The following is a 20,637-nucleotide window of genomic DNA, read 5'->3' on the forward strand; positions in this document are numbered from 1 at the left end:
AATCTTTCAATCGTAGAAATTTATGATCCTTTATATCTTTTATTTGCTAAGCGTCACCAAGTTTTAATTGAGTAATGACCTCGGCTTCCGTAGTCGGAGTTGATAGATCGTCTGGAAGAACTGGCGGACCGCTTGCAGTCCTCGTCTTTTCCGCCCTTGGAGTTTGAAATCCCGCGAGTGCTCGTAGCGCGGTATCGGACTTGGAACTATGGAGAAAATACAAATGTCAAGAAAAACCATATTGAACTTTGCATTACTATATAAAAAGATTATATTTTAAAATAACTGCTCTCTAAAGATATCTTTCTAGATCTGCATTTTTTAAAATTCAAATGAGATTTAATTTATGCAATCTCGATGATGAATAATAGATTTCAGTAAACTTAGTTATTTACCCGGTTTTGACGGGATCTTCTCCGGAATGTCTTTTCGTATGGATGGTACCTTTCTCGACGCCGAGATCACGGGGAGGATTGGCAGGATCGGCCGCTGGAGCGTCGCTATGCGACGAGGCTTTCCGCATGCTGGTGAGCCGATAAAAGGGTGGTGTTTCCGTCCGTTCAATTAAGCAATTTAGAGTCTCGACCGTTTCTAATTCCGTCATCATTTCATCGACGAGACGATCTGGACGAGCCCGTGCCAGATACAATACAACACGTTTCGCCTGATAAATAACATTTCGATACTTTCAAAGATTACATCGCTGCCACTTTACTACGAGTAAAATCATTTCAAAAGTTTCACTTACATATGGCAGCAATTCTTGAGGCGCCATCCCCGAGATGATAATCAAATAGCGTATTATAACTTTGAGATTGTTCGGCCAGCAACCACATAAAGTCGCCCAAAGTTCCTCTGTTTCTTTAGGATGCTCATCCGAAAACTGTGACATATTTAAATCGATGGTTTAAATAATGCTTAACATAATAACAAATAAAGCATTTTACCTTCGCTGTGATGTAAAAAAGATTATTGAGCACCATCTCTGTCGCTTCTGCGCTGCCCCATCCTTCTCTACGTGTTCCTCCACGTATTACATCGCTCGTATAATACTGTTGAAAACCATTTAAAAAACCATTAAAAAAAAAAAAAAAAAAAATACATGGCACAGAATAAGATCATGTAAATATTTTTTTTTTATAGTTCTTGGATAAAAAATCATTAGCAAGTTATATATATAAAGACTGAAATTCTAATTACGCTCTACTGCGAAAATTGCTTCATTAAATTTAACGATCTGTTTGCAAGATATGACAGAACAGCTATTATTAATCTAATATTAATCATTTGCATATCATTAATATCATAATATTGCATATCATAATATTATTATTAGTGACAATTGTGAAAGTATCAAAGGAAAGGTGCGGGTATTGGAAATCGGTTACAATAACGTTTGCATGCAAAGCGAATTCTCTCGATGACTATTTCCCTCTCCCTACACTTCTCCATCTCTATTGATTAAAGCTATTACTATCATTAATAATCGAACAGTTTAAATGGAAAATGAATGCAATGAGTATGTTATGCTCTCTTTCTTTATTAAATTATTTGAATAGATTAATTTAAGATCAAAAACATGGCGATGGCATAGCTCATTAATTTTATATAAGCGATGCATTAAAATGAGTATGAAAAGCTTTCATTATCATATCTGAAGCTTCTTTCATCAATCAGAATTCAAAATAATCATTAAAATCAAGTACGTCACGGAACGTCATGTAGTGCATTTTACAAAGCAGCGAGATAAATACTAGGAAATCTCTCAAAATCATATTTAAAGCTTCCTTCTAAAAGTAGATCATTCATAATATTAAAAAATGGTCATTAAAATCAAGTATAAGCAGGGGGCGTAGCTCAGATGGTAGAGCGCTCGCTTAGCATGCGAGAGGTACCGGGATCGATACCCGGCGCCTCCAAGATCACTTTTTGGATCCTTTTACTGAAAGTGGATCACGATCGCAATTTAAAACAATCCTGCTCACAATCTAGATCACAGGGGGCGTAGCTCAGATGGTAGAGCGCTCGCTTAGCATGCGAGAGGTACCGGGATCGATACCCGGCGCCTCCAAACTTTCTTTTTGCTCTTTTGTTGAAACTAAATTATTTATGACATATATAATGTATAATAAGAATTTAACTTATCACCATGAAACGAACAAAACTCATTTTATGCAAAGTTATCTGAAGCAATTTCTCCTTCATAACACGCGTGTAATACTTTTTTTCAAATAATAATTTTGTTTTTTAAAATTGCTCGTGTTATTTTGTGTGTTTCTTTATGAATAAAAAAATGTATTCGTTATGTTAAATGTCCAATTAAAAGCTTGCAAAGTTTGATTATCTCATCAACTTTCGATAATTGACGAAAAAATGCAATTCTAGTAAAATATGGCTAAGATATATGAGTTTGCAGAGTTTTATAAGCTCTCGAAAGATAATATTATATTGTGATATATATCACTTTTAGTGATAATCTTTTTACCGATTATATTAGTTTTCTTAAATATTTTTTGTATTTAATTGCAAATTATAATTTTCCGCATTGCTACTATTCCAGAGATAATTATGATATTGAGCTTTATTCACCTGGTAATAACTTAACGGATTAGATGGTGGTGGTACATTAGGATCAACAAGTTCCATATTATGTAACCACGGTAGCAAATACTGCAGCAATAATTGCCGAACTTCTCTACGGGCTGTTTGAAATCGATGTGTAATTTCTGAAACATGTAAATTATCGAGATATTAAATGAAAACCAAATCACATCAAATTACATCAATAATACTATGATTATCGACATATTTTCTTTTATTCGATATTAATCGTAGTTAAATATTAAGCTATCATTGACACTGCAAACTTTATTCTAAACCTATGTAAATCCATATAAATATATATCATTTTATAAATTTATAGTATTTTTCTGAATTTTTTTCTCTCGTTCTATTTAATAAAATAAATTCAATTATTACCTTTAAATATATCTGTTAACGATTGTTTGCGATAATATATGTGAACATTTAATATTTTTTTCTTGCCAAATTTATTCAGCTTTCTTTCATATCTTATCATACATATATATATCTTTCTTCTTAATCTGAAATCATTTAAATATACAACAGTTGTTTTACAATTTGAGTAAATTTAATTTAAATGACTTTATTATTCTTTTTCTCTCTCTCTCTCTCTCTCTCTTACTCCCTTCCATTTTGCATTTAATTAATTCGTATACCGATTATATGAACATATTTGTAATATTGCTTTTTACAGTATTGATATAATGTTCCATTTGAAATATGTGGAAGAACGTTCGTTATTTTCATCGACATACATAAATAACATACTAGTTTTCATGCATGTGTTTCAGAGCATGTGTGCACGCGTAAAATCACATAGAATTATTTCCATGACTACATGCAATTATCTGCGATTGTTTCAATAATGCCGCCTATTCTCTCATTGCGCTTCTGTATTTCAAAAATATGAGATTACATAAAACAATTAATATTTTATAAATATTTCATCCTCTTTCTCTATAATTCTTTTCCCTTTTGTGTAATATGATTCTGTACAGTAACATTATATCAATTATTAATATAATATCTTTGTTGTTTTAATTTATAATTTAAAGTTGAAATATAAACCTGGAATATGAATATCTTAATCTTTCTCACTTCTACAGAGATAGAATTTTTTTTATACAATATAGATTGTACGAAATATAAGTTTGTTTGATCAACAGCTAATATCATTTGTAAATTTTCTCTTACATGGTACAATTATGAGTAATTTCCATTAAATAATTAGTTGTAATGTAGTTTTTTCTCTCATATGCTAGTTTATGAATAATTTTCATCAAATGATTAGTTGTAATCTAATTCTTTCTCTCATATGTTAGTTTATGAAAAATTTTCATTAAATGTTTAGTTGTAATTTAATCCTTCAATTAATTTATACATACTTGTCGTAAATACTTGAAAAAGAGTTTACAATTAATACTAGTTCCTGTTTTGACCAAATTATATTCTATATCTACGTTATATTTATTTTGTTATTATATGTAGCTATCTCGTTTATATATTTTTAGTTTTAAATAATTTAAAATGTTTTATCGTGTAAAAACCAACGTATAAATATAAAATTAAATTTTTACATATAAAAATAAAATTATATAATCGATTAGTATACTATGATTAATTTTTCTGAATGCACATTTACAAGTTCAGAAATTTTAATTTGTAAAAGAGATACACTGTCTTAGACAGAGAATATCTGAATCAAACTGTCTATTAAATTTTATCAATTCTTTAAAAAATATAACCATCGAAAAGATATACGAATAAAAGATTTTTTCTTTGAATAAAATAAAATTTTTTTATTCTTGTATTACACGCTGCTATGGAATGCGATATCATATATAGAATTCAGCGAGCTAAAATTGCCACTTCATGTTACATTGTTCCGGAAACAAAATGTTCGCCGCTTCGAGCGCAGTAAAGCAAACTAATGTAATCCATTTGCCAGAAATGTATAAGACAGTAATTCATTAGAATTATTTTGAGTTCTTGTTGCACGAATTTTTTTGTCTTTCTCTCTCTCTCTTGTAAGCACACGCGCCACATCAATCTTTCACGCTTTTTAAATATCGTAGATAATTAAAACGCCATGTGCTCAATCTTTCAACCTTATCAATCAAAAATTTATATATTTCATTTTTTTATAAATTATTGGATCCTGTCGTATATCATACAGGTATCTATTATTTGATGGATGTGTATATTTGTATTACAAATAATTGTATTGTGCGTTTTATATATTGTAATATTAAACTATCTTTTAAAATATATCCTTCGTTACTCTGAATTATAAAATATTGATGCAAATTCCTCTATTAATAGACGTTAAACAGATCAGCGATAATTCAATATTTATATGATTTATACAACACGCCTCCGGAACGATAATCGATAAGAAAACAGACATGTAAGAGTTGTTATATTATATAATTAACATTCTTTATTACATTCGTACAATCAATTGTCTGTGCAAATAACTATAATTCTATTAAGATCGCACGATGCCGCATAAATTTGACTTTCTTATTGCGTGCGCTTCTATGATAATAAAAGGAAATAATTCTTTGTTTGTTTTAGTAATCCTACTGCGTTATAATCATCGTTATAATCATGTTATTTAGAACACAAAATAAATTGCATTGCATAAATTGCATTGCAATGTAAATTCTTTTTTATATGTCAAAGCTTTTGAAAAACATAACAATTTTTTATCATAACCGGTAGTATTCTATATTACGTAAATCTATAAATCACATTCAAACTGATTTTTAATTCCATTCAAATAATCCTTATTTTTATAAACATATTCACAAAATTGTGCATATTTTTTAAAGTTATAAGAAAATAAAATTTAATATAAAAGTAGCTTTAAAATTATTTACAAAAGAGATTGTCTCTTTGTTAATATAAATACGCTATCTTCTACAGAAATAATATCAGCTTAAGGGAAAAGAATTGCAGAATTTTTATGCATTCAGCGTGTTTGATAACTTGCGATTAACATATTCTTTATTACATAATTTCTAAAATACCTTTTCACATTACAACAATATAATAAATAAATAGAATAAAATGATATCTCAAAAATTTAAATACAAAAAAAAATAAATTTTTAATTACAACTATAGTGTGCCCTAGAAGTGCCCCGAACATATTCCATACACGCCTACATATTAAAAAGTTTTTAATTATGCTTATGTTATACACTGCGCTAATTTAAAATATATTAGACACGTCACGATATTAGAATTACAGAAAAACTAAATAAAACGATGTTTAATCAACTATTTTATTTTGCATTTCGCGGAACAGATCAATCAACTCCAGCAAATACGGAGAACTGTAATTAACTATATCGAATTATATGTATCATAAGCAATTCTAAAGAAATATTTAGAAACTCGCAGCTTTTTATTTTTGTTTTAATTCTCAAAAACGTGAAAACTAAAAATTTTGTCTTTTAACTATACAAAACAATAATTTTTTTTTTTAAATTAGCTTGATATGTTCAATTATAATATTATCATAAAACTATATTATATTACAGAATAAATTTTTGAAATTAGGATTGTGAAAATATTAATGGAGATTCGACTTACCGCTGAACATCGGCATCGTGAGCTCGGGATGTAACTGAGCCAATTGTCGTGAAAGGTACATTTGACTGCGGCAATAAGTGGTTGATAAGAGGACATCTAATGTACCACCTCTAATTGTACCACCGGAGGAAATTTCACCTGCAGGATTACTTTGTTGACCCGGTCCGGAAGTCACAGTTGCAGTGGAACTGGCAAGAGGGTCATTGTGTCCTGTGACAAAACATGATAAGAATTTTGAAAAATCTATAATTATATTTTTCTCTTTATTAAAAATTAATTAATAGAATTGGCAAATCGGTATTTATGTTATCTACGTTTATAGCGAACCAAATTGATATCTTTATAACACGTGCACGTAGTGTCCGATATTTTTATGTACTATAATTATATGTACTTTTTGCAAAAAACATCTTATATCAATAAATAATTTTTTCTCCGGCAAAAATCATATACATATCTTTGCAAGAAAAAAGAAACTCGTGGCACTTTTATGTTAATGTATTTCTGTATCAGATTCTTTTTCAATAAGCTCATATAAGTTGTTTTTAGGATATGATATAGAATAACATGCGCCGCGAAGAGCCGGAAGTTTATATATGAGTTTGTTGCGCAGAAGCCAGAATGTTGGATGCATCAAGCTTTATCAGGAATGGATGCGTCGGCACCTAGCAGAAATAGTTGAGACGGCACTCGGATACATTCTCTAAAAATGCAATATTAGCGCCCGAAAACTAAATATTTCAAGTATTAAATTCATATTATTCTATCGTGATGCTTTTAATTCGTTGTTTTTCTTTTAAAGATAAAAGTAGTGAAAGATATTGTGATTTTATTATATAATCCACTTAATCATTTATATTTAATTTTAATAAATAATTGTGTGTTATTAAATTAAAGTGTCACAAATATCTGAAATGAGAAATTTATTAAGAAATATCAATGAGTGACTGATAATCTTGCACCGGCACTAAATATAACACGTGTTGCGCGCATAAGAAGACTTTTTACATATTTTCGAAAATGTTAAAACTGTGTAAGATCTTACATCTAATGCGTAAGACTTACGTATATTGAAAGGTTCAAAAGTGTTTGCAACATCGCAGTTAAAAGCACCTTTTATCATCATGTCATAAATTATATCTACAAAATCTGGATAGTAGCCCAATAAATGGTTTGTATCTGGCACTTCTCCCAAATAAATCATTAATCCATTAATTAAAATAAAAGATATGCATCAATTTCTAATATCTAAGAGTATTTGACGAGCCTTTTCAATTAATTGGATTGAAAAAAAAAGAAAACTGAGAAACATCCATATTATACTTTTTAAAGGAAATATAAAATACATAAAAAGAGAATAAATTCACTAAGGATTTAATGTAAATCTAATTATTTTATTATAATACTATATAAATTCCTATGTAATTATATATATATAATTATCTCAACATAATAGCAATTTTTTTTATTTTCCTTTATAAAAAAAAATTATATTATGTCAAACTGATATATGTCATAATATTTTATTTTCTATTAAGTACAACTTATGCAGAAAGATAGCATAAGATTAATACAGAGAAGATAAATGTAAACACTTAAAGAGCATAAGATTGAAAAACTAAAAAGTAAATATAATCACTTAAAGTTTTCATTTTCTTCGAATAAACAGTTTGTAACGAGTATCCCCAAGATATCTAAAGCACTTTATCTTTATCATTGAATACTAATATCATATCAAGAATATATTCTCCTGCATTTATATGGATATAATTATTCGCATTTCACAAAACGAGTGTTGCTATTATAACTCGTAGCAAATATACTTTAAAATTAAAGACAAACTATATCGGATTTTCAGTTGTGTTGCAGCATACAAAAGAATTTTTCTCATGTGATTATCATCGTATTGTAAAATGATGTCTCTCTTAGTTTTATTTGTAATTAGGTATCGTTGAAAAAATAACGTGTCAAAAAGATGTTTAACGAGTAATGAATACTTTGTCTCAATAATAATAATAAAATTTTATCTTAAACAATATCAAAGTATAACGTATTCATTTAATTGCAATGATTTGAATTTCAATAGTACGATAGCTAATGATAGCATATCTGCTGCGAAGGATTTCCGTGTGTACGTGATAAGTGCTATATTTCTTCGTAAATTTATTTTGTATAGTAAACACTGATACTGTATTTTATGATATATAGATGCAAAACACGTTCATTTTATCAAATAAAAGAACAATTGAATAATATGTGGAAATACCAATCATCGTTTCCATTTTTGTTATATTAAGAATTATATCGACAATTAAAACGCATCTTGCATAATCAACAATTACAACTCTGACAATTAAAATGCAAAATTAATTCTATTAAGATTTATTGAAAAGCAATTCAAATAAAATACTTGGAGTTAATTAAAAGATACAAATCAATGAAATATAAATTTTGTTATCTATTCAAAATATAAAAGCTCATTATCTAAAAAAACTCTGATTTTCGATGCCTTTGTAATTATATAAGGCTTCGAAACATCAAGTGACCGCTCATCTTCAGTTTCTAAATTTAGTCCTAATCTCGATATATAGTTTAGAGGAAGTGCGTTTGAAGTACTCTATATTTCTCTCTTTTTCTCTTCTTCTTTCGATATAACATTAATGCTCTTGCAGGTCATTGTGCATGACGCAAGCTGTTATGCACTCTATGCTCAGCGCAGTTTTGCAGTATTCTGCTTCTCTTCTCATTGATGACGACGATTGTAGACAAGTTTAAATCGTCATGCGAGGATGATCATTGAAAACCAAAGCGTAATAATACAAGAAAACATGACTAATATAGTCCTACAAGACATCCAACGATATTACACGCCGATTCTCGTACATTTGGGTCTGCTGGGTAACTGCCTATCCGTATGCGTGTTCTTTGGTACGAAACTGCGTTATTTCTCATCCAGTATTTATTTGGGCGCGCTGGCGATAAGCGATGCCATTTTCCTGATGACAGTCTTTGTAGTCTGGCTCGCTATGATGCAAATAGATCTGTTCAATCGGTGGGGTTTCAACCAATTTTTCATTTACCTCAGCACTCTCTCCAGCTTCCTCAGCGTGTGGCTGATAGTGGCCTTTACCATCGAAAGATATGTGGCGGTCAGGTGGCCACTTCGTCGTCAGTCTTTATGTACGGTCGCCCGGGCGAAGACCGTAGTGATCAGCCTGACAGTATTAGCGATTCTGGTATGCAGTCCGGTACTTCTGTTTTCTACATCTAATAAGAATACGGGTGGCTGTGACTTGGACAGTGATTGGGAATCTTGGGCAAACGCCTACAATACCTTCGACACAGTCATGACGTTCACCTTGCCCCTGACCATGATAGTGATCTTCAATACTCTGATAGCGCGCAATATTTACAAGTTCGACCATATCCGACGAACTTTAACTATAGAATCCAACACTTCCAACGATAAAGCTCAGACTCTTCGAGATAGAATGCCGCAGACTAAGGTTACAAAAATGCTTCTGCTCGTGTCGAGCACATTCTTCTGTCTCAATATGCCATCGTTCGTCTTCAGACTAATCGCTTTTCTTTATGTACGTATCTACATTTAATATGTTAAATCGATCGATATAATATTGATCATCATAGAAAAAATTTTTTTTTTTATTTTAAAGTATGAATAGATAATAAAAATTTCGTTAATTAAATCTTTTTCAGAATTAAAATTTTTTTTTCTATAAATTACAAAATTAATGGAATCTCATTTAATATGCTCTTATGCATTACATAATATTTTTGTGGAAATTAGACATGTGTAACAGAAGGGTATATGCACAACCACGGCTACAATATATTATTCATTATTAATATTTTATTAAATCACGGTTTATATTATAATCGTATCGTATCGTATTGTAGTATAGATTTTTTTTTTTTTTTTTTTTTTTTGAACTGTCAATTTATACATTAAACTATACTTTTTGGTAATAATATTTTTAATATTTCACAGTATGTTAATAATTATTATCTTTGTTTTATAATTATTATTTGTTAAATTTAGGACTGTAACAAATCACCAACATGGCTCATTCTGGCGCAACAAATGTGCAACCTATTATTCGCTACAAGTTTCGGAATAAATTTTATATTTTATTGCGCGAGCGGGCAGAATTTTCGCAGAGCGATGGTCGACATGTTTATAAAACGTTCAAATACTAGGAGAAGCGGAACTCTTATGCAGATGGCAAGCCATGGAAAAAAGTATGGTAAATACTTAATAATAATAAAATAACAAGGACGAATGTAGATACACGATTACATTGATTAAGAAATTTGTTCGTTCTGTTTTGCTATATGAATTATGTTAAATAATAAAACAAACACGATCTAGATTTGCGATCAATTTGATAAAGCTTCACATTTTTTACAGTTTCAGAATTCACGCATAAATGTAATTCGCCGGAACAATCGCATTTTGACAATGCACAACAAAAAAATTGTCAGGAAATGCAAAAGCTTTCAATAAATAAAGGATTGTGATACAGTGAAAAATTTGTTTCATTACAATTAACTGATCATGTGTTAAAAGTGATAGTTAAAAACTGATATATTATAAAGCACAGATATATACAGTATTATAGTACACAGAGAAGAATAAGTTACTTACCAGCCTCAAGTTCTGTAGCTGAAAGCGGACCTACGTTTCCGAAAAAACGTTGATCTAACAGTTGAAGAAGTTGAAGCGCCGCATCGTGGACCGGAGCGCGAGGACATCCTGTATTCATCAATGTGACGTTGATGACGCTGGTGTAGTGATCGCAAGGATATTCCCTGAAAAAGACCAAATCATAAACGTATTTACAATGTTCACAAATCTTATTATTATATTACAATTATATCAGTCTCTCCATTGATACAGAAGTATACGTCTCAAATTTATTCGATATATGTATATATCATATTTTCTCCTACTTAATAAAACGCGATTTTATATGATACATTTTTATCTAAAACATAAATTTTTGAATTTATGCATACCTGGCGCTGAAAATTGTTGCCAAAGCGAGAAAACAGCCGTCGGCTACTTGTGGAGCGCCAGTATAACATCGATCCACCACCCAATCCAAAAGCGTACCAATATCGGGATTTCCCTCGAGCAACAATACAACGGTTTCACGTGCGAGTGCATAAATCTGCATCAAAGATATAATATTAGATAAAATATGGGATATCTTAATTCAATTGACAATGAATTCAATGCAATATTCAATGTAATATATATAGGGTGTCTAATAATCGCCCCACCCCTAATGTGCAGATAGAGCGGGTTAAACCGAGTGGGAAAGTCCTCTACCGTTTTGCGATCTTCGTACTAATTAATACAAAATTAATTAAAAAAAGATCAATCCGTGAGTAAGAAGCCAAGAGTAAAAAGCCCGTGGCAAAAAAAGACCTCCTACTTATGTGATGCTAGCGAAGCAATGAGAGGGACGCTCTACAAATGACAATAGTTACATACAAGAGGTATATAACGCTAGATTCTCGTGTCCCAGCAACCACATGTCAATGGGCCGTCCTTTCCCGCCACGCGATAATACTCGCGCGCATTGGCCAATCTTTTTTAATTAATTTCTCAATAATTATTGTGAAAATTAAAATGGCACAGTACTTTTCTCCTTGGTTTTACCTGCTCTATTTGCACATTACGGGTGAGACGATTATTATCAGATACCCTGTTATTATTAATTACATATAGTTTTGTATATAGTTTTGTATATATGTAATCTTGAGTGTTAAAATAATAAGAAAATAACGTTTGCAGATAAAAACTTATACAAGAGAGAAATAATTAATTTACCTTTTCATCTTTACTGGCCAATAATGAATCCAACCATTGATATAAAATGGCACCTTCTTCCGAAAGCGATTGTGGATTAAAGCACGATCCACAACAGAGTAATCCACTCATAGCTTGCAAGGCTGAAAGTTGCAATTCCGTGCAAGATTTTTCTTCCTCTTGCATAGACGACATGCTTGTAAGCGGTTTGCCATAAACACCGGCCCAACTAGCAAAGAGCATGAACAGATTTCTTCTTAAGTCCCTCTTCAACAAGGTGTAACATGTCTCCACTGGAGAAATAAAAAAAGAATAAGATAATGAATGACTCAAGACATTATATATAAAAACTTATTTCAAAACTCAAAATTGAGGGAAATTGCTTACGTGAAAAACTCTTAATCATTTTCCTGATAAAGTTACAGAAGTGCAATTTAATGTCTCGTACAGCAGGTGCTTCCTTATCGGTCTCGTTTTCTAAATAAATGCGTGCACCATCTATGTATTCGACGAATGTAGGATGTAAGGATTGTGTCTCACGATCTAAAACCGCTGAACTGGAAAAAGATTACGGCGATTTTTTTTAAATCTATTCATAGAGTGTAAATAAATAAAGAAAGAAAAAAACGAAAAAATATATAACAGTATATAACTCACCAAATGCCGAATGTTCCATATTCGGCAATTAATTCCAGTACTCTTACTAGCTGCAATCTTAAAGCATCACGTCTTCTTCGCCGTCTCATGTTTTCCTGTTTCCGATCTACCGCTTCCCGGATGTAAGGAACCAATTCTTCCATCAAGTCTCTGTCGCAAAAGTAAGATGATCAAGAAATGTTTTGCAATTTATTCTAACTTATAGAGAATTCTTCATATAGAAACATGCTTACTTTAAAGCATCAGCATTCACTTTTCCAATTGCCTGCACCACAGCATCTCTGACGTCGACAGCCTCGCATCTCAGCAAAGGTACAGTCAGCTTGTACAAGGCTGCCGGGCTCGCATTTGTACCTGGTGATTTGTTATCACCACGCTCTGCGGATAAACTGTCTGGCGAAGAGCTGTGGAAAAGGTATTACTGTATTTTATCACTTTCAAACTTGTTACATTAGTTTTCTATTATATAGTTCGTAAATTAATAATTTTCTGTGTGCGTTCAAATATATCCGTCAAAGTTTAATTTCAGAAAAAAAGCGATCGGGAACGGTCGTGAGGCTAGGCAAGGATGGAAATATGCAAGTTTGCGCGAAAAGAATTGTTAGGCCGGCAAGAAAGCTCGAGCACGAAACTGTAAATCCAATGAAAAAAAAAAAAAAAAAAAAAAAAAAAAAAAAAAAAAAAAAAAAAAAAAAAAAGAAGAAGAAGAAGAAGAAGAAGTATTAAACTGTGTTGCGTTATATAAAAGAGTAAGGAGAGAGACGAAGATTCAACAGTGGAAAATACAGAGTGCGATTACCAACGACCGTTCAAATCCCGGGTGACATCGAAGGAAGCGTGGTCGTTTTTGTTTGCGGTTATTAATCTCTCAGGCTCACCTGGTACGCTTATGACGGGTGTAGATGCCGGAAATGGACGGTACAGAAAACCGACCCGGCAGGGTCTGCGCCCCGCCGAGATTCTCCAGGCTCTGACTCAACTCCTTACTCATGCACAACACACCAAACTCCACCGTATGCTGACCACTAGAGTATGCAATACAGTGTACCACCAATGCTCCTTATATCAGACATTATTTACTGCTCAGAAAGTCTACTACTCTAATATCTCCCAGAGAAGGAAAGAAAGATGTACATGTATGAGACATAGAACGATAGGAGACAGCATGCGAGAGATGTAATGTTGCGAAAAATAAAGCGAAGTGTGTATATGCATAGAAGAAAAGGACAGAGCAGATATGGATGCCGCTCCCGAATGCAAAATGCGAATTTGGTACGAATTGGTGCCACAATGTATGCGATAGCAAAATCGCCATTGTAAAATGTGCATAATATTAAATAGAATATATATTGTGTATAGTAAAAATATATATTTTATGTGCATTTAATTAAAAAAATATTATAAAAAAAAGATCGATAACTGTGCCAGTGTACAGGATTATCATTTAAAATGGAAAAACTATAAATTATTTTACAATTCTGTAAAATATATTTAATATAACATTTCCTGAGATAAGTGAATAAATAAAATGTTTCTATGGAATGATAGACATTGATGTAAATACGATCCAACACCAATTGATACCAAATAATATTGATTTTAATCTGCGTGACTCACTTTTCTTAGATATACTTAAAGCTCTAATATATTATTTTGCTAAACATGAGCTTTTAATTATTCACGATTTTATTTGAGTAACTCAATAAACTTTACGTGTAAATACAAATCGCACGGATAGCTTCTATCAAATTAAATACATTTAAGCAAGGTACTTTGCTATACTTTTGTTCATTAAATATAAATTTGTTCAATTGTATCTGCAATGAGTGTAGTGATGCACACAATTACACGTATTTTTCATTGAGTGATATATAATAAGCATGAATAATCGTTTGAAGTGAAGCTTTATTGAAAATATTAAATAATAATAATATGTAATAGGATGATACATATGATATTTGAATTCCTGCCATAAATATTTATATGTTAACTTACCTGAGACTGAGATCTGGACTAGCGCACCGAACGACCGGATTTGGTACAGGTGGCACGACTCTGTATCCAAAAGTCAGATAATTTTTCCAGATATGCATATAAACGTCTCTCTCGTTTACCGGTTTTCTCACTGTCGTCGAACTTCTCAGTAATGAAGCTCTGTTGTCATTTACCGGACTGTATACAATTTAATGAATTTTAATTATCTTAAAATTGAAATGTATACCAAATACAAATTAATTACGAAAATTTTATCTTACGTGGGATCCACTACTGAAAACAGAGAGTTTATACGAGTAAAGACAATGGGCCAAGAATGAGCAACAGCATTTGGACATAAAGTGAGTACTCTATCTTTTTCCAGAAAGGCAAATAGACAACTGGCCCATGGATCAGCCCCATTTAGATTAAGCGAAGAAGAACTCTTGGTACTGTTTTCATCGTGAAATCCTGCAATATAAAGGAAATATAAAGATAATGTAACATATATATATATATGTGTGTGTGTGTGTGTGTCCCTATAGAGTATCCCAGAATTGATAGTAGAAAAAAAGCATATTTTACACAGGTCAAAACAAGATAAAATTGTCCTATAAATATGTGTTCGGAAATGCACTCCTGAGTTACAGCCCCCCAAAGTTTCCCGAAAAAACTCGAATTTTCTGTATTAAAAGTATAATAAATGAAACACTACCAGCTGTCCAAACACAACTGCTTCTGTCTGCTATCCATTGTAAATCCACATTAGACGTAGATGTGGCAGCTGCTTTTTCAGCTGGTGGTAACATAGGATAACATTTTTCCAAGACAACGGGACAGCAAGCATCAATTACATCAATAACAGACTGATCATCTTCAGGTCCTCCTGAGGATGATATGTTTATAAAATATATACTTACATTGCAATGCATTTTGTAGATTTAATTTAGATAAATATAGCTACCTAAAGTCTTCATTAAAAGCTTAACTTCGCGAAGGATATGAACAGCTAATCTTCGAGGATAAAGGCGACAATTGCAGAGCATAACCAATGCAAATCCTTCTACTAGATAGAATATATTTGACACAGGTTCTACTTTCTGTGTAAGAGTAACAAAAAATAACATTGTTATGTATTTTATGCACGTTTTTTTTATAAATGCTAAAAAGCTAAAAATTAGTGCAAACCTGGCATGATTCGCACTTTTTGATGCCAACATCTACTCGTATATTCACTCGTGTATTATCTACCGATTGTTCCTTAGATCTGATACTGGGACTCGTCAGAGCGTTCTTCCAACTGGTCAGAAGTTGCAACAGCATTCTCGAACCGTTGTCGACGAGTTGTGGGAATGTATCTTGCACATCCCTAGCTAAGAACTGCGTAAACCCGAGTACAACATCCTGTCGCCAATCAGGGAAATCTAATACTAGGGTTTGCAAACTTTGATATGCCAATGCACGTAATTCCTCGTCCATGTGTACTGTCAAACGAGATAGCAAATCAACTAATTCTGCACCAGTCATTCCATCAGGAATCAGTCGCGGGACAGCGGCAACGCAGGTTCGGAAGAGATCTATTCGCGGCTTGCGCTCCCCGGTGATCATCTCATCCGGTTCTTTGTTCATATTTTGAGTGCTGGTCATCATGAGAGGCCTGCCATAGTGAACATCTAATGCGCGCAAGATATCGACAAAAACACGGCGTACATGTGGGAAATACGAAGACATTCCTATGCTTCGTGCAGTATCTTCTGTTAGCATCTAAATTATAAAAGTATATTAAATTGCAACTATGGCATGTTTAATAAATGTATAAATATTATATATATCACAATATATTACATATATATACCTTATTTAAGAATGTCTTCTTAACACGCATGGTATTCCCACTTGGCAGTACACCCATAGTGCGCGGCATTGGCGGTTCTCCCTCCTTCTGCTGCAAGCTGTCGGCTACAACGAGGAATGCTCGAAGTCCAATACTCATACGTTCGGGAGTTAAAATTATTTTTATCGGTCGCCCGACAGATAACAAGTCAAACACTATCTCACGCATCGCGAAATCCAGTCTCTCTTGCGCAATAAACTGAATAATCTTCACAAAAATATTCAGCGGAGTATCTCGCGGTACTACCGCTTTTGATCCTTTAGGAAACAGAGAATTCACTATGCTCTGCAGTCTGCTTTGCGTAGCCGAATTGCTCTCGCATTTTATTCGTATCATGTAAACCCAGAGTAGACGATATAATGCCTCTGTAATATAATGAATACAAAAAATATATGTACTTCTTTTTTTCATTTCTCTTTTTCAGGAAAATAATACATATGCAATTTTTAAGCGTACCTAATGCAACGCGACACATTTTTGGATCACGATTCTTCAAATGAGACAAACACATAGCTAAAAAGTAATGCCAATTTTGTAAAAAGAACGTTTTCTGACTGACGCAGAGCAAACAAGTTACTAATGGAAAAAGTGCTAATCTGTGTTTGGATTTCGTACACATGTCTAATGTTGTCGAATACAACATCTCCACAAAGTTTTTCAGACATGGTACGTTCACTTCGTTTTTCACAGCAGCAGCAACTGGAACGAGTATTTCAACGAAAAGACCAGCTAAAGCATGTTTAACATCTTTGTCTTTCACTTCTAAAAAGTATTGAGCGCATTCTTGCATAAATTGGAATGATGCCTCAAATTCTTCTATTGGTACCATTTTAACTCGGAAAAATTTCATCCCCATCAATAGGGAAATAATACTCTGTATAGTATGAGGACCTGGCTCTTTAGCTCGTAATTCTTTCAGTTCCACCATAAAACGTTTTCTCACTGACATAAATCTGGATTGCGCCAGAACTCCGATTACTTCGGCATAAAGATCAGCAATAATATGAATATTAGCTGCATTTGGTTCGTTTTGTATCCCTTCTCTGTATTTGAAGTGTTTAAAAGCAATATTTTCGATATAAGTTATTAAATCTTCATGCCCAGGATGAAATGGTAATTGGCGTAAAATCTCAATCAGCATTAAACAAAATATAAATTCAACAGCAAGATCTCTACGCTCTTGCAAAAGATCTGCTTCACTTCTTTCAACTGTTTCTACACTTCCCGATACTATTGTATACATAATGCTGAAATGTGATGTATTTGTTATTAATATATATTTGTAAAATATATCCTTTTTTTTATTTTTCTACCTTTTTCCTTTTTGGTCTTCCTTTCCAGGAGCAGGTTTTTTATGATCGCCGCCTTGATCTACAAGTTGACGTTCATACCAATTGAAGAGTGCTTTCAATATTGATGGCAAACAGTGCTCGGCAACGGAACCAAAAGCCGATAAGAGTTGATCAAATTGTGCATCTTCTCCTCTTTGCAATACTTTCGATAATTGTTTTTCCTGGAAATTAAGTATTCAAATAGTGTTGCGTTAACAATTGTTTCAATGATTACTTACATGTTCTGTCATAACAGCTTCCATTTTCTTTTCCGCCTGTGAAGTAAATTCCGCAAACAGAATACGCATCACATATTCTCCAGGTCTTAAATCCATGTCTCCTATTTGCTGCGGCTTTACTGTCTCCTTCTGAGCACCCCAAGGTAACACCACAGTTATTGCACTAACTCTACTCGAACTTGATTCTAAAAAAATAATGTAATTATTCATATATATATATATATATATATATGTATGTATATGTATTTTAATATTATTGTTAAAATCTAAAAACTTACCATTACCAGATACCGAGGTACTTGCAGTATAAATGCTGACAGCATCGCTGCTTTCTCCTTGCGTAGTTCCATGAACTGTAAGAAGCTCTTGCATAGGTTCAAGAGTGGTTTGTGATGTTGATTCCCCTGCTCCCTCATGTAATCCTTCGCTATGTATTGCCCTTGGTTCTAAGGCTTCTACAAAAGCACAATATATACCCCTGAGTGTTTCTATTTATTTGTAAATCCACTTTCACTACGTATTTTAAGCTACTTTAATATACTGTAATACTTAAAAAATATACGAAATATTTTTTTTATTTCTTCTACATCTAAATATAAATTGTGTTAATTTTAAAAGACTATTAAATATTATATCTAATTATATGTTAATATTTGTGATAAATGATTATCTGGTATAAAGATATCCCCTCGGTATAATAAAACGATAGTATCACATAATGAAAAATAAATTAAAAAGTGAAGCCCTTCTATTATATAACATAACACAGATATCTATAACAAACACTAACTCAATTATATCAGGCTTAGTATCCAATTGTGTGTACATATACAAATCATCAATAAAACAGTAACTTACCTGTTTGGGGCTCATTTCCCGCATTTGGTTGGCTCTCTGCACCTGTGACAAATCCATAAATTCATTAGTTTCGAAATTTATTATTGTACCGAAGACTTGAATAACCAACCTTCAGTCATGCTGCTGATTTTTGCCTCTTCCTCGAGCAGCACTTATACGTTGAATATCACCACGATATAATTACATCTGCAATTTATTAGCTTTATTATGAAATAATATCAACATAAAGCACTGTAGACAGAAACTGACATCCATTCTTCATAAGAATAAAAAGAAAAAGAGAATTATTTATTTCATCCTATGTATGTTATGTCATTGAATAACTGATATTTATGTAAATAAAATATCTTATCTAACAGATATATAAATGTTACATATAATTAATTAGATACATTGAACAGGAATCTTTAATTAAACTAGTAGCACAATTTATAGACCGTGTAACGTAACGTTTATCGTAAACGTCAGTTTGGAAAAGTATCTCGCGGCACAAATTATATCCTGGATAATTACGCAAGTCAGCTATTTAATTAATACGCAGCGTGAAAAATACAGAATCCGGATACGTCAAATCGTACTAATCACAAAGCGATGTAAAATAACAAAAACACTCACTGTAAATTCGCGCGAATGTCACTGTAACGTTTCGCATCCATTCGTATGTATGACGAAGCGTAATAATTTGTCGTACAAAAAAGACGATTCAACGCATTGTTCGACGAAACTCCGGCTCGATATTCGTATTTGCTGTTCCGTATCAACTCTCGGCCTCTCTCCACCCTCCACCTCACTATATTCCGTCTTTTTCGGAGAGTTTACGATTTTTTTTTATTCTTATATTGTTCTCCATCGTCTATTAGTAGGCTACCACTAGATAGCGTTGAATCTGTTTTCTAACTTGTCAAATGTACCAACAGAGTTTCTCGCGCCATAATAATTTTAATAATCGACGAATTAACGAATCAAATGATTATTCAATGAACTAAATACAATTTTTTATGAAAATACTTGGATAACATTTGACATTACAGTTTAGTTAAAAGCTATATATAATATAAAAAATTTATGTTACATATAGATATTTCATATATGCATATATATATATATATATATATATATATATATATATATATATATATATATATATATATATATTTATATATTTATATATATATTTATGAAGGATAAAATACTAGTAAAAAAAATTCCTTTTATTGAGATGAGTAATATTATAAACATGTTCCGCGTACGTGCACAGAATATAATAGATTAAGTTAAAGGTATGCTATGATATTAAACATTGGGCATGTCATATTTATTTTTACGCGGAGATCTATTTTTATAAGAATAAACCTGGATACAAATCAGAGTAGCACATTTTTCCATAAAGTCTCGGAGTGCAAAGTACATAAAAATATTTTCTATTACTTGCTAATATTTTTTTATACGTACAGAAAATTGGATAAAATATTTACATTGCGTATATTACGTGCAGAAACTCATAGCAAAATTGTTTATGTCGGTATATAATTGATGTACGAAATAACGAAACGTTATATAAAGACAGTGCATTTATATATTTCTATTTAGATATTCACACATACATATATAGCTTATCAGGGACAGTCAGCAAATCGATTAGTACTCTGCGTTGATACCACTGCTT

The 20,637-nt window shown here is 32.0% G+C and overlaps 2 protein-coding genes and 2 non-coding genes across 13 annotated transcripts in view; 3 read left to right on the plus strand and 1 right to left on the minus strand.

Moving 5' to 3' along the window:
* Fry (Protein furry) overlaps window positions 1–19,840 on the minus strand; it is a 29,138-nt gene extending 9,298 nt beyond the window's left edge. For 5 of the 8 annotated variants that reach the window (XM_070309038.1, XM_070309035.1, XM_070309036.1 and 2 more), the window contains exons 1-26: window positions 19,587–19,835; window positions 19,081–19,157; window positions 18,972–19,013; window positions 18,392–18,568; window positions 18,114–18,298; window positions 17,857–18,056; window positions 17,000–17,790; window positions 16,505–16,908; window positions 15,838–16,413; window positions 15,614–15,749; window positions 15,365–15,535; window positions 14,931–15,120; window positions 14,671–14,847; window positions 13,554–13,700; window positions 12,909–13,079; window positions 12,676–12,825; window positions 12,406–12,575; window positions 12,040–12,311; window positions 11,220–11,374; window positions 10,849–11,012; window positions 6,183–6,392; window positions 2,590–2,726; window positions 948–1,052; window positions 749–883; window positions 396–664; window positions 80–206 (exon numbers count right to left, since the gene is read on the minus strand). In XM_070309038.1, the coding sequence (XP_070165139.1) occupies window positions 80–206; window positions 396–664; window positions 749–883; window positions 948–1,052; window positions 2,590–2,726; window positions 6,183–6,392; window positions 10,849–11,012; window positions 11,220–11,374; window positions 12,040–12,311; window positions 12,406–12,575; window positions 12,676–12,825; window positions 12,909–13,079; window positions 13,554–13,700; window positions 14,671–14,847; window positions 14,931–15,120; window positions 15,365–15,535; window positions 15,614–15,749; window positions 15,838–16,413; window positions 16,505–16,908; window positions 17,000–17,790; window positions 17,857–18,056; window positions 18,114–18,298; window positions 18,392–18,568; window positions 18,972–19,013; window positions 19,081–19,090 (5,271 nt within the window). In that variant the 5' untranslated portion in view covers window positions 19,091–19,157; window positions 19,587–19,835. Of the gene's footprint in view, window positions 1–79; window positions 207–395; window positions 665–748; window positions 884–947; window positions 1,053–2,589; window positions 2,727–6,182; window positions 6,393–10,848; window positions 11,013–11,219; window positions 11,375–12,039; window positions 12,312–12,405; window positions 12,576–12,675; window positions 12,826–12,908; window positions 13,080–13,553; window positions 13,701–14,670; window positions 14,848–14,930; window positions 15,121–15,364; window positions 15,536–15,613; window positions 15,750–15,837; window positions 16,414–16,504; window positions 16,909–16,999; window positions 17,791–17,856; window positions 18,057–18,113; window positions 18,299–18,391; window positions 18,569–18,971; window positions 19,014–19,080; window positions 19,158–19,586 lie in introns of all 8 variants that reach the window. The other 3 variants (XM_070309041.1, XM_070309039.1, XM_070309040.1) reach the window with 2 other exon arrangements.
* On the plus strand, window positions 1,847–1,919 carry Trnaa-agc (transfer RNA alanine (anticodon AGC)). Its single transcript has one exon. It is a non-coding gene; the product is annotated as a tRNA-Ala (tRNA).
* Trnaa-agc (transfer RNA alanine (anticodon AGC)) lies at window positions 1,999–2,071 on the plus strand. The gene has a single exon. It is a non-coding gene; the product is annotated as a tRNA-Ala (tRNA).
* Window positions 6,873–12,660, plus strand: LOC138940287 (thyrotropin-releasing hormone receptor-like). 3 transcript variants are annotated; one of them, XM_070309043.1, is made up of 5 exons: window positions 6,873–7,353; window positions 8,855–9,110; window positions 9,198–9,775; window positions 10,243–10,447; window positions 10,612–12,660. In XM_070309043.1, the coding sequence occupies exons 2-5, from the start codon at window positions 8,972–8,974 to the stop codon at window positions 10,719–10,721; spliced, it is 1,032 nt and encodes a 343-aa protein (XP_070165144.1). In that variant the 5' UTR covers window positions 6,873–7,353; window positions 8,855–8,971; the 3' UTR covers window positions 10,722–12,660. The 3 variants fall into 3 exon arrangements, with proteins under 3 accessions (XP_070165144.1, XP_070165143.1, XP_070165145.1); XM_070309042.1 differs by having other exon boundaries at window positions 8,855–9,775; window positions 10,612–12,659; XM_070309044.1 differs by having other exon boundaries at window positions 8,855–9,775; window positions 10,243–10,442; window positions 10,612–10,714.
* Window positions 19,841–20,637: the final 797 nt, after the last annotated feature.

The sequence above is a fragment of the Polyergus mexicanus genome, unplaced genomic scaffold (genome assembly GCF_030449975.1).
Source record: "Polyergus mexicanus isolate NDT 795.1 unplaced genomic scaffold, iyPolMexi1.0 SCAF_16, whole genome shotgun sequence".
NCBI classification, from domain to species: Eukaryota; Metazoa; Arthropoda; class Insecta; order Hymenoptera; family Formicidae; genus Polyergus; species Polyergus mexicanus.